The sequence below is a fragment of the Apteryx mantelli genome, chromosome 36, assembly GCF_036417845.1.
Source record: "Apteryx mantelli isolate bAptMan1 chromosome 36, bAptMan1.hap1, whole genome shotgun sequence".
NCBI lineage: Eukaryota > Metazoa > Chordata > Aves > Apterygiformes > Apterygidae > Apteryx > Apteryx mantelli.
This window is the reverse complement of record NC_090013.1, coordinates 1048008-1068686: the sequence shown is the minus strand read 5'-3', so window position 1 is coordinate 1068686 and position 20679 is coordinate 1048008. Positions and strand designations below refer to the sequence as shown.

General features: G+C 63.8%; 1 protein-coding gene across 1 annotated transcript in view; it reads right to left on the bottom strand.

The window, feature by feature from the left end:
• Positions 1-8964: 8964 nt before the first annotated feature.
• C3 (complement C3) overlaps positions 8965-20679 on the bottom strand; it is a 19699-nt gene continuing 7984 nt past the window's right edge. Inside the window, exons 12-40 of the mRNA XM_067314597.1 lie at positions 20150-20362; positions 19867-20061; positions 19070-19231; positions 18833-18962; positions 18652-18723; positions 18356-18556; positions 18127-18238; positions 17770-17855; positions 17289-17428; positions 16984-17196; positions 16627-16693; positions 16172-16258; positions 15876-16079; positions 15575-15650; positions 15293-15452; positions 15105-15200; positions 14837-14987; positions 14560-14723; positions 13427-13585; positions 12984-13134; positions 12734-12785; positions 12214-12301; positions 12026-12115; positions 11646-11751; positions 11307-11396; positions 11013-11096; positions 10663-10746; positions 9718-9853; positions 8965-9137 (exon numbers count right to left, since the gene is read on the bottom strand). Coding sequence (XP_067170698.1) covers positions 8996-9137; positions 9718-9853; positions 10663-10746; positions 11013-11096; positions 11307-11396; positions 11646-11751; positions 12026-12115; positions 12214-12301; positions 12734-12785; positions 12984-13134; positions 13427-13585; positions 14560-14723; positions 14837-14987; positions 15105-15200; positions 15293-15452; positions 15575-15650; positions 15876-16079; positions 16172-16258; positions 16627-16693; positions 16984-17196; positions 17289-17428; positions 17770-17855; positions 18127-18238; positions 18356-18556; positions 18652-18723; positions 18833-18962; positions 19070-19231; positions 19867-20061; positions 20150-20362 — 3711 coding nt within the window. The 3' untranslated portion in view covers positions 8965-8995. The remainder of the gene's footprint in view (positions 9138-9717; positions 9854-10662; positions 10747-11012; positions 11097-11306; positions 11397-11645; positions 11752-12025; positions 12116-12213; positions 12302-12733; positions 12786-12983; positions 13135-13426; positions 13586-14559; positions 14724-14836; positions 14988-15104; positions 15201-15292; positions 15453-15574; positions 15651-15875; positions 16080-16171; positions 16259-16626; positions 16694-16983; positions 17197-17288; positions 17429-17769; positions 17856-18126; positions 18239-18355; positions 18557-18651; positions 18724-18832; positions 18963-19069; positions 19232-19866; positions 20062-20149; positions 20363-20679) is intronic.

The following is a 20679-nucleotide window of genomic DNA, read 5'->3' as shown; positions in this document are numbered from 1 at the left end:
CGCACGGCCCCTCGCACGAGGGCTCGCATGGACCCTCAGACCCTCACACAGCCCCTCGCACAGACCCTTGCACGGAGCCTCACATGGTGGCTTGCACGGCCCCTCGCACAGCCCCTCACACAAGGGCTCACACCCTCGCACAGCCCCTCGCACGAGGGCTTGCACAGCCCCTCGCACGGACCCTTGCACAGATTCTCGCACAGACCCTCGCACGAGGGCTCGCACCCTTACATGGCCCCTCGCACAGACCCTCGCATGGACCCTTGCACAAGGGCTCACACGGACCCTCGCACAGACCCTCGCACGAGGGCTTGCATGGACCCTCACACGAGGGCTCGCACCCTTGCACGGACCTTTGCACAAGGGCTCGCACAGCCCCTCGCACAGCCCCTCGCATGAGGGCTCGCACCCTCGCACAGACCCTTGCACGGACCCTCGCACGAGGGCTCACACCCTTGCACGGACCTTTGCACAAGGGCTCGCACGGCCCCTGCAACAAGAGCTTGCACCCTCACACAGCCCCTCGCACGAGGGCTCGCACAGCCCCTCGCACAGCCCCTCGCATGAGGGCTCGCACCCTCGCACAGACCCTCGCACAGCCCCTCGCACGAGGGCTCGCACAGCCCCTCGCACGGACCCTCGCATGAGGGCTCGCACCCTCGCACAGACCCTCGCACAGCCCCTCGCATGAGGGCTTGCACCCTCGCACAGACCCTCGCACGGACCCTCGCACGAGGGCTCACACCCTCGCACAGACCCTCGCACGGACCCTCGCACGAGGGCTCACACCCTTGCACAGACCCTCGCACAGCCCCTCACATGGACCCTCGCATGAGGGCTCACACCCTCGCACGCACCCTCACACGAGGGCTCACACCCTCGCACGCACCCTCGCACGGACCCTCGCACAAGGGCTCACACCCTCGCACGCACCCTCGCACGCACCCTCACACGAGGGCTCACACCCTCGCACGCACCCTCGCACCGTTGCTCGCACCCTCGCACCCGCCCCAGGCATCCGGGGCTCCTGCTCCCCCACCCCAGGGGGGCCCAGGCGTCCGGGTGTCCAGGCCCCACCCCACCAGCCGAAATGAGGACCCAGGCGTCCGGGCCTTGCTGGGGGGGGGGGGGGAAGGAGGATATTCCCCACCCCCAGGGGGCCCAGGCGTCCGGGCCCCCCCCCAGCCGCCGCCACCGCCAGATCCTTCCCGGAGCCCCCGGGAGAAGCCGCGGTTTCCGGGTAGGAAACTCCGAGGCCTCATCAGGGCCGGGGGAGGCGAAATCCCCGGGGGGGGGGGGGGGGACGTCACGGCGGGAGGGGCCCAGGCGTCCGGGAGCCCAACCCCGCCCCCCCCCCCCGGGCTTTGAGTTCCCGGACGCCTGGGTCCCCGTGGGCAGCGCCCGGACGCCTGGGCCCCTTCCCGGCCCTGGTGGGGGAGCTGGGCAAGCCCCGGACGCCTGGGTCCCTTCCCAGCCTTCTGCCCCTCTCCTTCCTCCTCCTCTCCCTTCTCCTTCTCCCTCCCTCTCTCCCTCTCTCTGTCTCCCTCCCCCTTTCCTCTCTTTTTCCCTCCCTCTCTCCCTTTCTTCCTCCCTCCTTCCCTCTCTTCTTCCTCCCTCCTTCCCTCTTTCCATCCCTCCTTTCCTCCTCCCTCCCTCCTGTCTCCTCCTTCTTTCCATCCCTCCTTCCTCTCTCCTCCCTCCCTCCCCCTTTCCACCCCCCCCGTCCCCTCCCTCCCTCTCTCTTTCCGTCCCTCTCTTCCTCCCTCCCTCTCACCGCACTCACTGGTTTCCTCCCCTCTCCTCCTCCTCCTCCTCTTTCCATCCCTCCTCCCCAGTGTCCCCCGGTGTCCCCAGCTCCACCAGTGTCCCCTGGTGTCCCCTAGTCTCCCGGGTCTCCCCTGGTCTCCCCCAGTGTCCCTAGTTCTCCTGGTCCTCCCCCCGGTGCCCCCTGGTCTCCCCCAGTGTCCCCAGTTCTCCCAGTGTCCCCTGGTCTCCCAGGTGCCCCCTGGTGTCCGTTGGTGTCCCCAGTGTCCCCGATGTCCCCCGATGTCCCTAGTTCTCTTGGTGTCTCTTGGTCCCCCTGGTCCCCCCGGTGTCCCAAGTGTCACCAGTTCTCCCAGTGTCCCCTAGTGTCCCAGGAGTCCTCCCGGTGTCCCCGGTCACCCCGGTGCCCCTCGGTATCCCTTGGTGTCCCCAGTGTCCCCTGATCCTTCTGGTGTCCCTAGTTCTCCCAGTGTCCCCGGTCACCCTGGTGCCCCCTGGTCCTCTCCGGTGTCCCCCGATGTCCCTAGTTCTCCCGGTGTCCCTGGTGCCCCCTGGTCCCCCCCAGTGTCCCCGGTGTCCCCTGATGTCCCTAGTTCTCCCGGTGTCTCTTGGTCCCCCTGGTCCCCCCCGGTGCCCCCTGGTCCCCCCCTGGTCCCCCCCGGTGTCACCAGTTCTCCCAGTGTCCCCTAGTGTCCCAGGAGTCCCCCCGGTGTCCCTCGGTGTCCCTTGGTGTCCCCAGTGTCCCCTGATCCTTCTGGTGTCCCTAGTTCTCCTGGTGCCCCCTGGTCCCCCCCGGTGCCCCCGATCCCCCCGGTGTCCCCGGTCACCCGGTGCCCCTTGGTGTCCCCAGTGTCCCCTGATCCTTCTGGTGTCCCCAGTTCTCCTGGTGTCCCCTGGTCCCCCCCGGTGTCCCCCGATGTCCCTAGATCTCCCAGTGTCCTTTGGTCCCCCGGTGTCCCCGGTGTCCCCAGCTCTCCCGGTGTCCCGCGGTGCCCCCCGCTCCCCCCGGCGTCCCCCGTCTCCGGGCTCTCCCCGCCCCCGGTGTCGCCGGTGCCCTCCGGTACCGCCCCGTCCCCGTCCCCGTCCCCCCCCCCCCGGGCTCGCCCCGCCCCCGGTGTCGCCCCGCCCCCCGCCCGGCAGCGGCGACCCCGCTATAAAGGCGCCCGCGCCGCCGCCGCCGCCGCCGCGATGCCGCCGCCCGCCGCCGCCGCCGATGCCGCCGTCGACGCCGAGAGCGCGGGGGAGCCGCGGGGCCGCCGCCGCCGCCGCCTGCTGCCGCCGCTCGCCGCCGCCCTGGGCGCCGCCGCGCTGGGCGCCGCCGCCGCCGCCGCCGCGCTGCTGGGGCTGCTGCGGGCCCCCCCCGCGCCGCAGGTGGGCGCCGCGCCCGGCCGTCGGGGGGTCCGTCTGTCTGTCCGTCCGTCTGTCTGTCCGTCCGTCCGTGCCTCTGCCCGGCCCTCGGGGCGGCTGCCTGCGTGTCCGTCTGTCCACCCGGGTGTCTGTCCGTCCAGCTGGGTCTCTCTCTCTCTCTGGGTCTCTGTCCAGCTGTCCGGGTGTCCGGCCGTCCGGGTGTCCAGCCGTCCAGGTGTCTGTCCAGCCGTCCGTGTCTCTGTCCATCCATCCGTTTCTCTGTCTTTCCATCCGTGTCTCTGTGTTTCCATCCGTGTCTCTGTCTTTCCGTCCGTGTTTCTGTCCATCCGTCCAGGTGTCTGTCTGTCTGGGTGCCTGTCTGTCCATCTGGGTGTCTGTCCTTCTGGATGTCCACCTGAGCGTCCATCCGCTCAGGTGTCCTGCTGTCTGTCCGGGTGTCCATCCAGGTGTCCGTCCATCTGAGTGTCAGTCCAGGCTCTCTGTCTATCTGGGTGTCCAGCCATCTGGGTGTCCGTCCAGGTGTCTGTCCATCCCAGTTTCCATTCATCCATCGGCACATGTGTGTCTGTTCTTATGTCTATCCATCTGGGTGTCTCTCTGTCCAGATGTCCATGCATCCAGGTGTCCATCTGTCTGGGTGTCTGTCCATCCAGGTGTCCATATGTCTATCCATGTGTCCCTCCATCTGTCTGGCTGCTCACAACTGTGTCCATCCTCATGTCTGTCCATCTGGGTATCCATCCATCCAGGTGTCTGTCTGTCCAGGAGTCCATGTGTCCAGGTATCCATCCAGATGTCCATCCATCTAGGTGTCCATCTAGGTGTCCATCCATCCTGGTGTCTGTCTGAGTGTCTGTCCTTCCAGGTGTCTGTCCACATATCTGTCTATCTGGAAGTCCATCTATCTGCCTGCCTGGCTGCCTGCCTGGCTGTGCATCCGTCCGCGTGTCCATCTAGCCACTCAGCTGTCCGTCTGTCTGTATGTCCATCTGGGGGTCTGTGTGTCCATCTAGGGGTCCATCCACCTGTGCATCCGGGTGTCCATCCCTCCCGCCTCCTGTCTATCCGTCTGGGGGTCCATGTGTCCATCCAGGAGGGACATGTCTGTCCACCTGTCCGGGACTGTCCCCTGGGGCCAAGGGGTGTCTGTCTGTCTGGTGCCCCCCCCCTCCCCCCCATGCCTCGGTTTCCCCATCCTCAAAGGGGGCGAATGACCCTGTCCCCTCCCCATCCTGGTGGCGGGGACCCACCAAAATCCCCCTGGGGGCTCTGGAAAGTCCCCAAATCCCAAGCCGAAACCCTCCAGAGGTTCCAGACTTCCCCTTCTCCTGCGCTGGGGGTGGGAGGAACTGGGGACGCCTGGGCCCTTCCTGCTGACACCCGCTCTCCTTCCGCGCAGGGTGCCACGGCCGCCCACGTGCTGCTCAGCGCTGGTAAGTGCTGGGGGGGGACGGGGAGAGGGGGGGACGGGGGGTCGCCGGGACAGGCAGGAGCAGTCCTTCCTCCAGCGCCTGGCCCAGTCATCTCGAAAGCACCGTGTGGGGAGGGAGGGTGGCACCTTCCATGTTCCGACCTCAGAGGGGAAAAGGTGGCCCTGCGCCAGCTCATCCGGAACCATCACGGAGCATCCTGTGGTCCCCGGGGCTGTCATGGGGTGTCCTCCATCCCTAGGGCCGTCATGGGGTGTCCCCAGTCCCCCAGGGTTGTCACGGAGCAACCTCCAGCCCATGGTCCCCAGGGACGTCACGGGGTGTCCTCTAGCCCGTGGAAACATCACAGGGTGTCCTCCATCCCCCGGGGCTGTCACGGAGCATTCTCCATCCCATGGTCCCCAGGGACGTCACGGGGTGTCCTCCAGCCCGTGGAAACATCACAGGGTGTCCTCCATCCCCCGGGGCTGTCACGGAGCATTCTCCATCCCATGGTCCCCAGGGACGTCACGGGGTGTCCTCCAGCCCGTGGAAACATCACAGGGTGTCCTCCAGCCCCCAGGGCTGTCACGGAGTGTTCTCCATCCCACAGTCCCCAGGGACGTCACGGGGTGTCCTCTAGCCCACGGAAACATCACAGGGTGTCCTCCAGCCCCCAGGGCTGTCACGGAGCGTTCTCCATCCCATGGTCCCCAGGGACGTCACGGGGTGTCCTCCAGCCCACGGAAACATCACAGGGTGTCCTCCAGCCCCCAGGGCTGTCACGGAGTGTTCTCCATCCCACAGTCCCCAGGGACGTCACGGGGTGTCCTCTAGCCCATGGAAACATCACAGGGTGTCCTCCAGCCCCCAGGGCTGTCACGGAGCGTTCTCCATCCCATGGTCCCCAGGGACGTCACGGGGTGTCCTCCAGCCCGTGGAAACATCACAGGGTGTCCTCCAGCCCCCAGGGCTGTCACGGAGTGTTCTCCATCCCACGGTCCCCAGGGATGTCACGGGGTGTCCTCCAGCCCATGGGGCCATCACGGAGCATCCTCCATCCCATGGTCCATCAGGCCATCATGGAGCATCCTCCATACCATGGTCTCCAGGGCTCCCCCCCCCCCCCCTAAAAAATTGGGTGCCCCATCCATGATTCCCATGGGCATCACAGCACCCCTTTCCTACCGTTTCCCATTTCCACCCAGGCTCACGATGCCTTTTTTTTTCCTTTTCCCCCCCGTTTTCTCCCGCTCTCTCCAGGCTCGCTGGCAGTGCCCTCGCGACTGGCCTGGCGGTACGAGGAAGGCATCAACGGCGTCTTCGTCAGCGGGGACGTGCAGCCGGTGGCGCAGGGGCTGCAGGTGGATGCGGGCGGGCTCTACCTCCTCTACGGCCAGTTCGCCCTGGCGTGCACGGAGGCCACGTGTCCCGGCGGCGCCGTGACGCTCCAGGTCCTCCGGGATAACTCATCACGGCCGTTGTTAGCCGTACCGTTGACTTTGACCCCGGGGCCGGGGCCGGCTCACTCGGAGCTGACGCAAGCCGTGGGGCACCTGCAGACCGGTGATGTCCTCGAGCTGAGGCTGGCCGGTGAGCTGCCCGGGGACAGTTGGCAGCTGGCTCAGGACGACCGTGAGGGCAACTTCGTGGGCATGATCCGCATCGCCACCGACTGACGCCCAGCACCTGCTGCCAGCTGGCAGGGGACAGAGACACCCGCTGCCCAGAAACTTGGGTCCAGAGACCCCCCTGCATGGAGATCTGGGCCTGGAGACCCAGCTGCGTGGATATTTGGTGACGTCAAGGGACCTTGTAGACCCCTGTCCCTGGATGTTCGGAACTAGAGATCCAACTTCCTGGAGATGTGGGGCTGGAGACCCACCTGCATGGAGATGTGGGGACATCAAGGGACTCTGCAGACCCCCCCTGCACAAAGACTTCAGTCCAGAGACCCCCCTGCCCAGAGATGTGGGGCTGGAGACCCACCCGAATGGAGACTTGGGGCTGGAGACCCACTCGTATGGAGATCTGGGGCTGGAGACCACCTGACAGGAGATTTGGGAACATCAAAGGACCTTGTAGACCCCCCCCTTCCCGAAGATCTGGGTCTGGAGACCCACCTGCACAGAGATCTGTGGCTGGAGACCCACCATCCTGGAGATGTGGGGCTGGAGACCCACCTGCCAGGTGACTTGGGGGGCCCCAGAGACATCGGGGGACCCTGGAGACCCCACCCACCCAGAAGTTTGGGTCCTGAGACCTCACCATCTGGAAATCTGGGGGTGCCCCAGGACCCTGAGCAGCCCCCACCCTCAAAGCCTCCCTGCACCCATGGGTGCCCCAGCCATCCTCCGACTCCCCCCCCCAGCAGGCCTGAGGGGGGGGCCCTCTAATTTATTGCCAGGCACTTTAATGTACATTATTTATTGTGATTTATTGTCTTAATAAATTTATTTATGGCTCTGGGTGGCCCCAGGTGTCCTTCACCTCCCACCCCAAAAATGCGACACCCCCCCCCCCAAAGCCCCCTTCAGGTTGTCACCAGGCTCATTTTGGGGGTGAATCCAAGCTTTTCCCACCCTAAATCCTCCCCTTTCTGGTGGAAATGGGGGAACCTGGGGAGCTATAAAGGGCTCAGTTGCCCCCCCGAGGCTGGATTTGCCTTTGACCCCCCACATTTGCCCCTAAATGCCCAAATTTGCCCCGATCCCAGATTTGCACCAATTTGGTGGTGAGCGAGATCTCAGTGGGCCTGCAGAGAGGGGCCCAGGTGTCCGGGCAGGGTGGAGAGGGGCTCAGCCCATGGGTGCCCCATGCACAACCCTATACGAGTCACCCAAGAATCCACCCTCATCTCCACCCTGGGTCTGGGGATCACCGGGGGTGGTGAAGGGAGTCCCAGTGGGCCTGCAGAGAGGGACCCAGGTGTCCGGGCAGGTCAGGGCCAGGGCCAGGAGGGTTCAGGCCTCGTGCACAACACTATACGAGCCACCTGAGAATCCACCCTGATCCCACCCCTCCTCTCCCGAGCCTTAGGGGTGCCAGGGATGGTGAAGGGGGTCTCTGCAAGCCCAGAGAGAGGGACCCGGGTGTCAGGCCTGAGGACAGGAGGCGTCAGGCCCTGTGCACAACCCTATACAAGCCACCCGAGAATCCACCCGGAGTGCCACCCTGGGCCTGGGGCTCGCTGGGGGTGGTGAAGGGGATCTCAGGGGCCTGCAGAGAGGGATCCAGGCAACCGGGGCCTCCCCCACTGCGTGAGGGACCCAGCCCCTGCCCCACGCTCGCGCACGCCCCCACCTGCACCCATGGGTGCTGGGACTGCGGGGGCGAGCGTCCCATTAGGCACCGGAAATCGCCGTAGGAGCGAAGCCGCAGTGGGGCCTGGCTGGGGAGGCCGGAAACCGCCGGGCCGGAACGCCGCGGTGCGCAGCACCATGCGCGCCCCCGGCGGGGCTGCTGCTGCTGCTGGGGGGGGGGTGGGCCGTGCACCGAGCGGCACCGTGCTGCGTCCTGCACTGAGCACCCTGCACTGCGCAGCACCCTGCACCGAGCACCGTGCTGCACCCTGCGCTGGGGGCCGTGCAGCACCGTGCACCGAGCACCCTGCACTGAGCACCCGCCACTGAGCACCCTGCACCAAGGGCCGTGCACCGGGCACTGCGTAGCACCCTGTGCCAAGGGCCCGTGTAGGAACATGCACTGAGGGTTGTGCAGCACCGTGCACCGAGGGCCATGCACCGAGCAGCACCGTGCACCACAGGCTGTGCAACACCGTGCACCGAGTGTCGTGCAGCACCGTGCACCGAGGGCTGTGCAACACTGCGCACCGAGTGTCATGCAGCACCGTGCACCAAGGGCTGTGTAGCACTGTGCACCGAGTGTCGTGCAGCACCATGCACCAAGGGTTGTGCAACACTGTGCACCGAGTGTCGTGCAGCACCGTGCACCGAGGGCTGTGCAACACCGTGCACCGAGTGTCGTGCAGCACCGTGCACCGAGGGCTGTGCAACACTGCGCACCGAGTGTCGTGCAGCACCATGCACCAAGGGTTGTGCAACACTGTGCACCGAGTGTCCTGCAGCACCGTGCACCGAGGGCTGTGCAACACCATGTACCGAGTGTCATGCAGCACTGAGGGCTGTGCAACACCGTGCACTGAGTGTCCTGTAGCACCGTGCACCGAGGGCTGTGCAGCACCGTGCACCGAGTGTCGTGCAGCACCGAGGGCTGTGCAGCACCGTGCACTGAGCACCATGTGGCACCATGCAGCACCGTGCACTGCATTGTCCTCATTGTCCCCGTTGTCCCCATTGTCCCCCTCACCCCTATTGTGCTCCGGGGGCTCCCCACCACCCCAGAGCCAGGCTGTTAGAAAGCAGCTTTTTATAGCAGAAAAATTGGGGGGGGGGAGGCCGGGGGGGGGGTCCCCAGGGTGGGGGGGCACCCGGTCACGTGGGGCACCCGAACAGGGTCATGGCCTCGGCGAACTCCACGAAGTCCTGGCACAGGGTCTGCAGCTCGGGCTCCTGGCACTCGACCTCGCTGGGCCACTGCTCCAGCCACGTGTCCTTGCCGATCAGGTAGGAGAAGCTGCGGGAAACAGGGGTGCGTTGGTGGGGGGGGGGGCACCTGTGGGTGTCAGCCCTGGCACCCACGGGTGGCCCCGGAGTGGGGAGTGAGGGACACCGGGGGTGCACAACCCTATACAAGACCCTGGAGAATCTCGGCACTTGGGGTCCTTGCTGGGCTCATCTCTACGTTCCTGTGTCTCCATGTCCCATGTCCTCCTCCCCCGTGTCCCATGTACCCCATGTGTCCCTGTGTCCCCATGTCCCATATCTTGTGTCCTCCTCATGTCCCTCCATGTCCTGTGTCCTCATGTCCCATGTCCCTATGTCCTGTGGCCCCATGTGCCATGTCCCCATGTCCCTGTCCTGTGTCCCATGTCCTTGTGTCCCCATATTCCATGTCCCTGTGTCCCCCACGTCCCCATAACTCCATGTCCCTGTGTCCTCATGCCCCGTGTCCCCACATCCTCATGTCCTGTGTCCCTACCGGGTGCCAGCACTCCGGAGGTCAGTGCCAAGTCCCCAGATGAGGTAGTCCTTGCCGAGCTCACCCCTTGTCCCCATGTCCCTGTGTCCCACGTCCCCATGTCCCATGTTCTTACTGGGCACCAGTGCTCCAGAGGTCGGTGCCGAGCCCCCAGATGAGGTAGTCCTTGCCCGGCTTGAGGGACAGTGCATCTCGACACTGCCAGTGGCTCACGAAGGTCCGGTTGCTCCCAGCCGGGTCCTCGTCAGTGCCTGCTCAGGGTGACAGCAAGTGAAATGGTCCCCACGCACCACCCACATGCCTCCCACATGCCATGGACACGGCCCAGCTCTCCCAGGATGCCCCATGAAGGTTGTCCTCTCCCCATGGACCTCTGATGCCTCCAGGAGCCACTAGCATCCATGGGTGTCTATAGCATGGGTCCCCTGCCCTGACATTGGTGACATCACCCTTTGGGATCACCACCTCTGTATGGGTGTCGCTAGCGCTTTTGGGTGACCCCCAACCTACCTGGGTGTCCCCAATACCTTTGGGTGTCCCTTGAAGCCTTGGGTGACATCAACCCACCTTGGTGTCCCGGCTCCCGGATATTCCCAGAGCCATTGGGTGACCCCAACCCACCTGGAAGTCCCTGCCCTGGGTGTCCCTAGCACCTCTGGGTGTTCCCAGCTGACCTGGGTGTCCCAGCATCCTTGGGGGTCATCAACCCATCTAGGTAATCCCAACACACCTGGGTGTCCCTAGCCTTCCATGGGTGTCCCCAGCACCGTTGAGTGTCACCAGCCCGCCTGGGTGCCCCCAACTGACCTGAGTGCCCCCAGCGCCTTTGGGTGACACCCACCCAGCTGGGTGTCCCCAGCATCCCCAGCACCCTTGAGTGACCCCAGCCCCTCCCGAGTGACCCCAACCCACCTGGATGTCCCTGCCCCCGGTGTCCCCGGCACCCCTTGGGTGACTCCAACCCAGTCAGGTGTCCCCAGACCACCTGGGTGTCCCCAGCCCCCCTGGGCATCCCCAGCACCCCAAGTGGCCCTGCACTGGCACCCTAGGGTGCTCATACCCATCTTGATGACAGAGAGGATGGTCATGACGTAGCTGTCGTAAGCTGGCAACTCCTTCGCCTCCATCAGCCTTGCCTTGTACACTGGTGATAGGGATGTCCCCATGTCATCCGCACCGGGGCCACCCCTTGGCACACGGGGCCCATCCCCTCAATGGGCCCTGCTGCCCCCTTCCCCCTGGATCCCTCTGTGTCCCCCTCTGGTGTTCCCATGTCCCCTTCTGTGCCCACATCTCCCCCATGTCCTCCACGTCCCCCCCCCATGTCCTCCCATATCCCCCCATGTCTCACATGTCCTCATGCCTCCCATGTTCTCATGTCCTCCATGTCCCCCCATCCTGGGGACCTACCATAGTCAACTCCCGGCTCACAGGCATCCTCAATCCGTTGGTTGACAGTGATGGCACTGTCCTTGTGCTGCACGAAGCATTTTTCTGGGGGGACATGGAGGGAGTCACAGCTGGGACAAGTCTCCATCATGGCAGGGACATATCCCCTTCACAACCAGGATGCGTCCCATCACAACCGGGACATGTCCCCATCATGATTGGGACACGTCCCATCACAGCAAGGATGTGTCCCATCATGCCACGTCATGGTCCCTGTCCCCATCCCCATCCTTGTCCTCCCTGTCCCTATCCCACCTTCGGCGCAGCGGCACACGTCCCCGTGGCAGATCTTGTTCAGCTGCCCAGCGTTCTTGTCCGGGTGGTAGAAACGGGTGCAGCGGTCGTCTACGGAGATACACAGGGACACAGGGGGACATGGCGGGGGAGAAAGTCAGCAGGGGGATGGGGGATCGAGGACACTTGGGGGCGAGGGTCGGCAGGGACATAGGGACACCCTGGTGACACTGTGGAGCATGGGGGGGGACATGGGGGGAGATGGTCTGCAGGGAGATGGGGGCACAGAGGGGAGCACAGAGGAGGGGCTCTGGGGGGGCACGGGGGGACACAGGGGACATGGGGAGACATGGGGCGCACCAATCTTGTAGTAGCTGTAGACGGTGACAGACGCAGGCTGGATCAGCCCCACCTGGAAAACCTGGTGGGCCTTGAAGGTGAGACACTCTTCGTCCTGGTGGGACACCTGGGGATGGGGACAGGGACAGGGATGGGGACAGGTTCAGCAAGGCACAATGGCATTGCACAGCCACCACAAGCCTGTTCATGTCCTCATCCATGTCTCCATCCTTGTCCCCATCCATGTCCCCATCCTGGCTCCCTCTCCATCCCTAGCCTCGTCCCCAACCCAGTCCCTGTGTCCCCTTCCCCAAACCTCAAGCTGTTCCCATCCCTGTTCCCATTCCCATCCCTGGGCCATCCCAGCCATGTCCCCATCCCCGTCTCCGTCCCTGTCCCACCTTGTCAAGGTAGATGATGAGGTTGCCGCGGTCCGAGGGCGCTTTGTCGATCTCGTACTTGGAAATGTATCTGTCTACCCCCTGTGAAAGCTGGACACGGGGACACAGGGACACCGTGACATGGGGCACACCAGGGCCACAGCCACACAGGGACCCTGTGTCCCCTGTTCCCATGTCCCTGTGCTCACCCGTTTCAGGTCGTCGAGATCAGGGGTGAAGCCCGTGAGCATGGAGATATCGAGGATGGACATGGTGGCATCCACATTGTCCAGGTACCTGTGGGGGATGGTGCCTGTCCCCAAGGTCCCCAAGATACCCAACATCCCCAAGACCCCATCCCTGACATCCCCGTCCCCAGGGATCCCCCTGGGACAATGTCTCCATCCTCATCCCTGTCCCCAGTGCCCCCCCCCCAAGGTGTCCCCTTCCTTGTCCCCAACTTCCCCCCCCATCTCCAATGTCCTGTCCATGTCACAGTCCCTGTGTCTGATGTCCTCATTCCTTTCCCCAACATCCTTGTCCCCCTCCCTATACCCATCTCTGATGTCCTTGTTCCCAGTGTCCCCATCCCTGGTCCCAACATCCTCCTTCACATCTCCGATGTCCCTGATGTCCCCAGTGTCCCCAATGCTCCACAGGTCCCCAATTCCCTACCATCCCTGATGTTCTCAATGACCCTGATGCCCCAGTGTCCCTGGTGTCCCCCACCTCATGCAGATGGTGATCTTGACGGACCGGATGACCCCTTCCTGCTGCTTGCCTGGAGGGAGGGGGAGACAATGCTGTCACCCTTATGGGACATGGGGGGCATGGGGGGAGCCAGGGAGGAATGAGGGGTGTCATGGGGGTTGTAGGGTGACATGGGGGACAGGAGTGCCATGGGGGCCCCTGGGGGACAGGGGGAATGTTGGGGACTCAAGGGGACATGGGGGGAGTGGGGGTGATGGCACAGACTCACCCGTCTTCACGTCATCCACCTGTACCCGCAGGTGAAAGCTGTCACACGTGTTGTCCCTTTCAGGGACCCTGGCATTGTAGATGGTCACCACTGTCATCGTCCCCTTGCCTGCGCCCTCAGCTTTCACTGTGAAGTCCTCATTCCACTTGGTCTGCAGAGACAGGGGACATTGGGAGGGATGGAGATGTCCCCGGGGGGATCCAGTGGTGACAGGGCATCCCAGGACATGGAGGGGACAGGGATATCACAGGACCCAGAGGGGACAAGGATATCCAGGGAATGGAGGGACATGGAGGGGACCGGGACATCCCAGGACACCAAGGGGACAGGAACACCCCACCCAGGCCACGGCCGGGCACCTACGAGCACTGGCGTGATGGTGACAGTGATGGCAGCAGTGATGGTGATAGTGGCGGTGGCAGGAACAGGGATGGTGGCCATACCTCAGCAGAGCGGGCCACCAGGGCATTGCGGTTCTCGATACGGTATTTGATGGGGCTGGCACGCCGCGGCAGCAGTATCGACACGTCAAGGCTGAGCTCCTGCTGGTGCGGCATGGAAATCTGGTACTGGGCCAGAGCTTGGAACACCAGGATGGTGGCCTGCAGGAACAATGGTGTCACCTGGGGGCTTGGGGACATGGTCCAGGGTGTCCCCAAGCACCTGGGACATCCCTGAGCCCGGAGATCCTCAAAGCCCTGATGCCATCTGGGACTGGATCTGCATCTGGAACATCAGGTTGGTGGCCTGTGGGGACAGTGATGTCATCTGGGGGCTTGGGTACATGGATCTGGGATGCCCTCGGGGGGGTCCCCAAAGCTCTGGGGAGTACCTGGGTACTGGAGGGGTCCCCAGGAGCTTGGAGAGACCCCTTGAAGCTTGAGGGGCCCCAAGGAGATGGAGGGGTCCCTAAGACAGCAGGTGTCCCCCAAAACCCCGGGGGTCCCAGGGACTAGGGGAGTCCCAAAGGGACAGGAAGTGTCCCCCAAAACCCCACAGGGGTCCCTAAAAGCCTTGGGGGTCCCCAGGACCATATGGGTCCCCCAGAGACAGGAGGGGTCCCTGGGGGTCCCAGGATCTGGAAGGGATCCCCAAGCACCAGAGGGGTCCCCCAAAGATCTAGATGAGTTCCCCCAAATCCCTGGGGGTCTCCAGGGACTAGAGGTGTCCCCCAGGGACAGGAGGTGTCCCCCAAAACCCTGGAGGGCATCCCCAAAAGCCCTGGGGGATCCCCAGGACATGAGTCCTCCAAGGACAGCAGGGGTCTTTGGAGGTCCCAGGGACTGGAGGGGATCTCCAGGGACAGGAAGGGTCCCCCAAAGCCCTGGGGGGTCCCCAGGGACAAAGTGGGTCCCCAGGGGTTGCAAGGGTCCCCCACATCCCTTGGAGACACAGAGCCTGGAGGAGATGCCCAGGCACCAGAGGGGTCCCCCAAAGCCCCCCTAGATCCCCAGCAAGCCCTCAAATACCCATCTCTCCTCCCAGATGCTCACCCCCCCATCTCACCAGGGGGGTACCAGGGTGCCCCAGGGAGGTCTCTGTCCCATCCCATCTCGTCCCCCAGCCCATGGCCCACCTGCGTGGAGCCGTAGCCACCACCAAAGTAGTTCTGCTTGGCGAGCCAGCGGACAACAGGTCCTGTGAGCTCCGTCTTCTCCATACGCAGCAGGGCAAGCAGGGCATAGGACGTGCCCTCGATGTTGTAGGTGTGGGCATTACGTTCCTCCCAGCGGTTGCCCTCTACAGAGGGGTGGGGGGGGGGGGGAAACCATCTTCACTTCATGGGCCCCCAAGACCCACCCCTCACAATTGCCCCCCCTACCCGCCTTCATGCCACCCCCCCTAGGCATCACCTTTGGAGACCTTCATGAGAATCTTCTCGCTGTTGAGCTTCCCTGTTAGGGCCAGAGCATAGGAGGTCAGGGCCACCGTGTAGGGCCTGGCCAGGGACTGGTACTGCCGGCTCAGGTATTCAGCGGCTTTGGCAATGCTCCCATCCAAGCTCTGGGCACAGAGAAATGTAATGTGGATTCTCAGGTGGCTGCTCTAAGGGTTGGCATCTCCCCCCCCACCCCCCACCTCCCCACTCCAGGGGTTGGTGGTGCCCACTGGGACACTCACGTTGACGCGGTCCTTGCAGATCTCCCGGGCTTCCTGCAGTGCGATGAGGACGAAGGCCGTCAGTGACACTTCGGGCTCGGCACCCTGGTACCCTCCCTGCATGGCAAGACGGGGGCAAAGACTTTGGCACCAGGGATTTGGCTCCTGGCGGGGAAAGGGTTTGCGGCCAGGCTTGGGTGCCCACATACCACCATCTCCTTGTGGATGACAGGAGCATCCTCTTGGAAAATCCCGTCCGGCTTCTGCTTCTCCAGGATGAGCCATTTGATGGCCCCACACACCACCTCAGGCTCAATGTCCACCAGCTTGATAGCCATAGCAAAGACTTTGGCCACATACGCCGTCAGCCTGGGGGCACGGGGACCTCAGAGCTGCACTGTTTCTCATCCTCCCCACGCTTTCACTGGGTTTGATCCCATTCCCGCCATCCCGTTCCCCCTCCCAGTGGCTGGAGGAGCCAGGACCCTCACCAGGTGCTCGATGGCCGGTTGTTGAAGGCAGCATAGGAGTTGTCAGCTTTCCGGAAAGCCAGTTGCTGGGTGTAACCTGTTGAGGAGATGGCAGCTGAGCAAAACCTGGGGACATCCTATGGCGCGGGAACAGGCAGTGCAAGGAGCTCCTGGCCATGGGCCAAGCCAGGCTGGCTTTGGGCCACCAACTCCTCTAGCATGACCAGGGAGCACATCCCAGTGCAAACCAGTAGCTCTGGATGCCCAGAGGGAAAGAAGGAGTGGACCGGAGATGCCCTGCTCATCCGAAGGGTGCTCCTACCCTTTTTAATCAAGGCAATGGCCTCAGCACGGCGGTCGATGCTGACGGTCTCCCACTGTGCTGTGCTGTCCAGGTAGTGGGTGGCGATGACGGTGGGCGTCATGCCAATCATGTTCTGCTCACCACAGCCCGCCGGCGTCACGATGAGGTGCTTGAGGTTGGCCCCATCAATGGCTTTCTCCACGATGATGGCCACAGGGTTGCCTGGCCAGGGAAGGATGACATCAAGCTGGGGGTGAGCAGCATCTCCCACTCCTTCCCAGCATCCCCATGCATCCCTGGGTCCCTGCTCTCACCTTGGATGCTGACTTTGGTCTCCGACTCGGTGTTGGGGACAATGTCAGAGAGGTTTGCTGCCGAGACCTTCTCTTCCTGCACACCGTCTGTGGGGCAGAGAGGCCATGACGGAGCCAGCAGGCCCCAGCCCAGTCCCAAATCCCCTCGTCCCCCCGAGGTGCCCCAGCCCTGCCCTACGTCTGCAGTGGGATGCCTGTCACCCCCTCTGAGATGTCCCAGTCTTGCCCCAAATCTGTAGCAGGATGTCCTTCATCCTCAAGATGCCCTAAATCCATAGTTGGACATCCTTCAACACCCGAGATGCCCCAGATCTGTATCAGGACATCCCTCACCCCCTGAGATGCCCCAGATCCATCAGATGTCCCTCTGTCCTTGTGCCTCAAGCACCCAGGTTTGGACAGGGGTTTTCACCACATGGCTGAGACATCCCCAGCGAGGGATGGACGACACTCACTGATTCCCCGCGACTTTGGGTCCAGCTCAACAATCTTCACTGTCTTCTCCAGCTTCATCCCTTCGGCCTGCAGAGGCAAGATGTCAATGCTCAAAGCTGGGCCAGCTTAGGGCCACCCTTCCCAACCGCTCCAATCCAGGAAATGTGTCCCAGTGCAAACCAGCAGCCTCAGGTCATGGGAGGAACTGGGAGAGCCCCAGAAGACTACCCAGTTTGGTTCCTTGGGCATCCCGGTCAAGGGATCATTGATCCCTGGGTACAGCGCCAGGATGAAGGTGGAGATGGGGATGCCACGGGGGCATCCTGGGGGATGGTGACGGGCACCACGTCTCCGAGATGCAACGACAGGCCGCTCACCACAACTTTGAGCTTCTTCTTGACACCATCGGCCACAAAGCTGCCCCACACAGCCGCCTTGACCTCAACATCATGCAGCCCCAGGTGCAAGGGCACGAGGATGAAGGGCACGACCCGTGACGACTGGGCTTTCAGGACAAAGATCTGCTGGTAGCGGGTCTTGGAGGAGGAGGCGCTGCAGATGGCTGGGTTGTGCATCAGCTCCACACGCACCTACGGGGCACGAAGAGACGTTGGCGGGGGACACTCAGGTGGCTTCAGACCTCCCCGGCCTGTTCAGCCCCGGCCCCATGGCCCTCGCTGACCTTGATGTCACGCTCCCAGTAGTTGTAGAGGATGGCACGGACTTCCACCTGCTCGTTCCTCACCACCGAGTAGGGCAGGCGCAGGTCGATAAAGAACTCCTTCATCACCGTGATCTCATAGGGGTCGGCCACGCAGAGTCCTGTGGTGTGGCCAAGGGGCGTGCAGAGTCCAGGCTAGGGTCTTGCCAGTCCTTGGGGGGCCCCTCAAGTCTCAAGGATCTCCCCAAGTTATTGGAGATCCCTCATCTCCCAAGCAACCCCACCCAAGGTTTGGGGGAATCCCTCAAGTCCCAAGCAAGTCCTCCTGGCTTTGGATGATCACTCAAGTCTCGTGGGACCCCCAGCAAGGTTTGGGGGAGCTCTCAAGTCCCATGGACCCTCCCCAAGGTCTTGGGGGACCCTTCCAGCCCCAGGGGACCCCTCCAGGTCTTGAGGGCCCCCCTTTTCACCCGCTGCCCAGCACCACAGCTCCATAGCGCACCCTTGGTTGGAGAGAGGCTGACAGCCAGGACCTCCCAGGTGGTGATGGAGTCCTTCAGGTATATGGGCAGTGTCTTCGCGGAGATGCTGGAGGGGACAGGAACCAATGAGGGGGTTAGGCAGCCCCCAAGCTGGGCCAGGAGGTTGTAGGTAGCCCCTGAGCTGAACTGGGGAGTGATAGCTGGTTCCCAAGATGGACCAGGGTGTCATAGGTGGCCCCTGACTTGGGATGGGGGTTGTAGGTGGTCCCTGAGCTGGACCAGGAGGTCATAGCTGGTCCTTCAGCCACCCAGGAAAGACTCAGCGGGTCTCCAAGCCGTGGGGTGGGTGGCGGGTGTCAGCGGCAGCGGGTGCTCACCCAAGCTCGTTGGGCGCCTCTGTCAGTGGCTCCACCTGCCACAGCCAGCTCTCAGGGAAGAGGCTCCGCGAGGTGATGTCCTCGTCAGCCAAGAACTGGTCATCCACCTCGCCTGGGGAACAGCACGGAGCCTGTTTGCCTGTCAGCCCTGGCCATGTGGCCCCTCTCCGGGCTGAGCTCCGGGGCTTAACCGCCCCCCCAAAAACTCTGGCTCGGCCCCGGTACTTGCTTCGGGCCAGCTGGAGGTGCAAGTTACGCTGCTTCTGCTCGCGGATGGTCTTGATGTAGTTGCAACAGTCGAGGAAGGCCTTAACGCAGGCGCTGCCCTCCAGGATGTAGGTGGCCCGCTTCTCGCAGCTGTGGCCCATGGGGTTCTCCTGCATGCCGTCCTCACAGCACTTCCGTAGCTGCCCATCCTCGTACTCGGCCGCTGCCAACACCAAGACGTGGAGCTGGCACCACGCGGAGCCCCCAACCCCACATGGCGGTGGCTGTGGCTGCTGCCAGGGACGTGGGGCCACGTACCTTTGTTGCCCTTGTACTCAATGAGCTGCAGGGAGTTGCGCTTGCGTCTTGCTCGCTTTGGGCACTGGACCTCTGTGGGCAGAAGGGCCACGGGTGAGGACCCCGGGGTGTCACACCTCCATCCCCAGGTGCCACATCCCCACCCTGGGGTGTCACATCTCCACCCTGGCGGGTCGCCTACCTGCTCGCTGCGGTGTGTCAATCTTTATGTTGGTGACCAGGCTCAAGCCGGCGTCGGCGAAGACCCCCACGTTGTCCTTCCCGCTGCCCGGCGTGCAGCCGATGTCGCTCTGCTCCACTGTGTCCCACACCTGCAGCAAGCCGGGACCAGACGTGAGAGCCACTGCCACGACACCAGGCGCTCAGCCTGGCTCCCGCATCCCACCCAGTCCCACTTGCAGCATCCACCGGCACCCACCTTGGACTGCGTCAGCTTGTGCTTGCTGTTGAGGACGAAGACACCCTTGTCCACAGCCACCAGCCCCACCTGGGCTTTGTGGTCACCCTCGATGCGGAGCCTCATGGGCGTCCCCGGCTCGTGCACCCGGTTGTCTGCCTCCGTGGCTCCCTTCACCACCAGCTGTGGGAGGGAGAGAGGGAGAGTTGTGGCTCCACTGTCTCTGGCTTTGTCTCCAGGTGCTGGGAAAGTTCCCCCTGGACCAGCCCCATGCGGATGGTCAAGTCCCCATGGGGTAATCGAGCCCGTGGTGTGCCTGAGCCCCTGGGATGTCCAAGTCCTTCATGATGCCTGAACCCCCTGGGATGTTCAAGTACCCCATGGGATGTCCACGCCCCTCTGGGATGCCTGAGTCCCCCAGGATGCCTGAACCCCTGGAGATGACCAAGTTCTTCCAGGATGACCAAGACCCCCATGATGCCCGATGCTCCCCAGGATGCCCTGGGATGTCCAAGTCCCCCTAGGATGCTTGAATCTCCTGGGATGCCTGAGCTCCTCAGGATGTCCAAGCCCCCACTGAGATGCCCAAGCACCCCTCCCCAGGATGTCCAAGCACCCCATGGGATGTCCAAGCCCCCCAAGGATGCCTGAACCCCCTGGGATACCTGAGACTCCCCACGATGCCCAAGACTCCCACAATGACCAAACTCTCCAGGATGCCTGATCCCCCTGAGATGTCCAAATTCCCCCAGGATGCCCGAGCTCCCCAGGATGCCCAAGCCCCTCCTCATCGCTGCTGTCCTCCCAGCAGGACGCACAGTGCCCATGCAGGTGTCCTTGACGTCGACCCAGACGGAGTCAGCAACGATCTCCCCCGGCACCACGTGGTAGTAGGCCACGATGCGGAAGGAGGGGATGAGGCTGGTCGTCACGGGCAGCGACATGGTGACAAGGCTCTGGCCGGCCTCGCGCCGCTGCCGCCCCACACGCACGATGTGCCCCTTGCTCAGAATCTGTGGGAGGGTAGCAAAGGTGGGGGGGGGGGGGGTCAGCAGGTGCCCGGATGCCTGGGTCCCCAGGGCGGGCCAAGGTGGCACTCACGATGTAGGTGAAGTAGGTGACGCCGTTGCGGACGGAGGGGTTGTTGCTCTTGAGGTGGAAGTTCACGGGGAGGTTGTCACCAGGCTGCAGCTCGGTGGCCGTCACGGCCAGGTGGAGGAAGTTGCCGGAGTCTCCCTGGCTGCGGTACGCCTCGGCCTGCATGGCGCGGCTGGCCTGGCGGCCCTCGGGCAGCCCCGGCTGCGCCGTCCGCACCTGCGAGGGATCCCGGGGCCACCGGGGCGGGTGTTCGCAGGGGGTCCGTGGCCACCACGGAGCCCCCAGCTGCCCCCACCAGCACTGGCGCCCAGGCCATCTCAGCCGCCCAGTCCCCCAGCCACCCCAGCCATCCCGGCCGTCTCGGCCATCCTGGTCCTCCTGCCATCCTGGCCACCCCGGCCATCTTGGCCATCCTGGTCCCCCGGTCAACTCAGCTATCCTGGTTTCATGGCCGATCCAGCCATCTTGGCCATCCCAGTTCCCCGGCCACCCTGGCTGTCTCGACCATTTCAGTCTCACGGTCACCCGAGCCA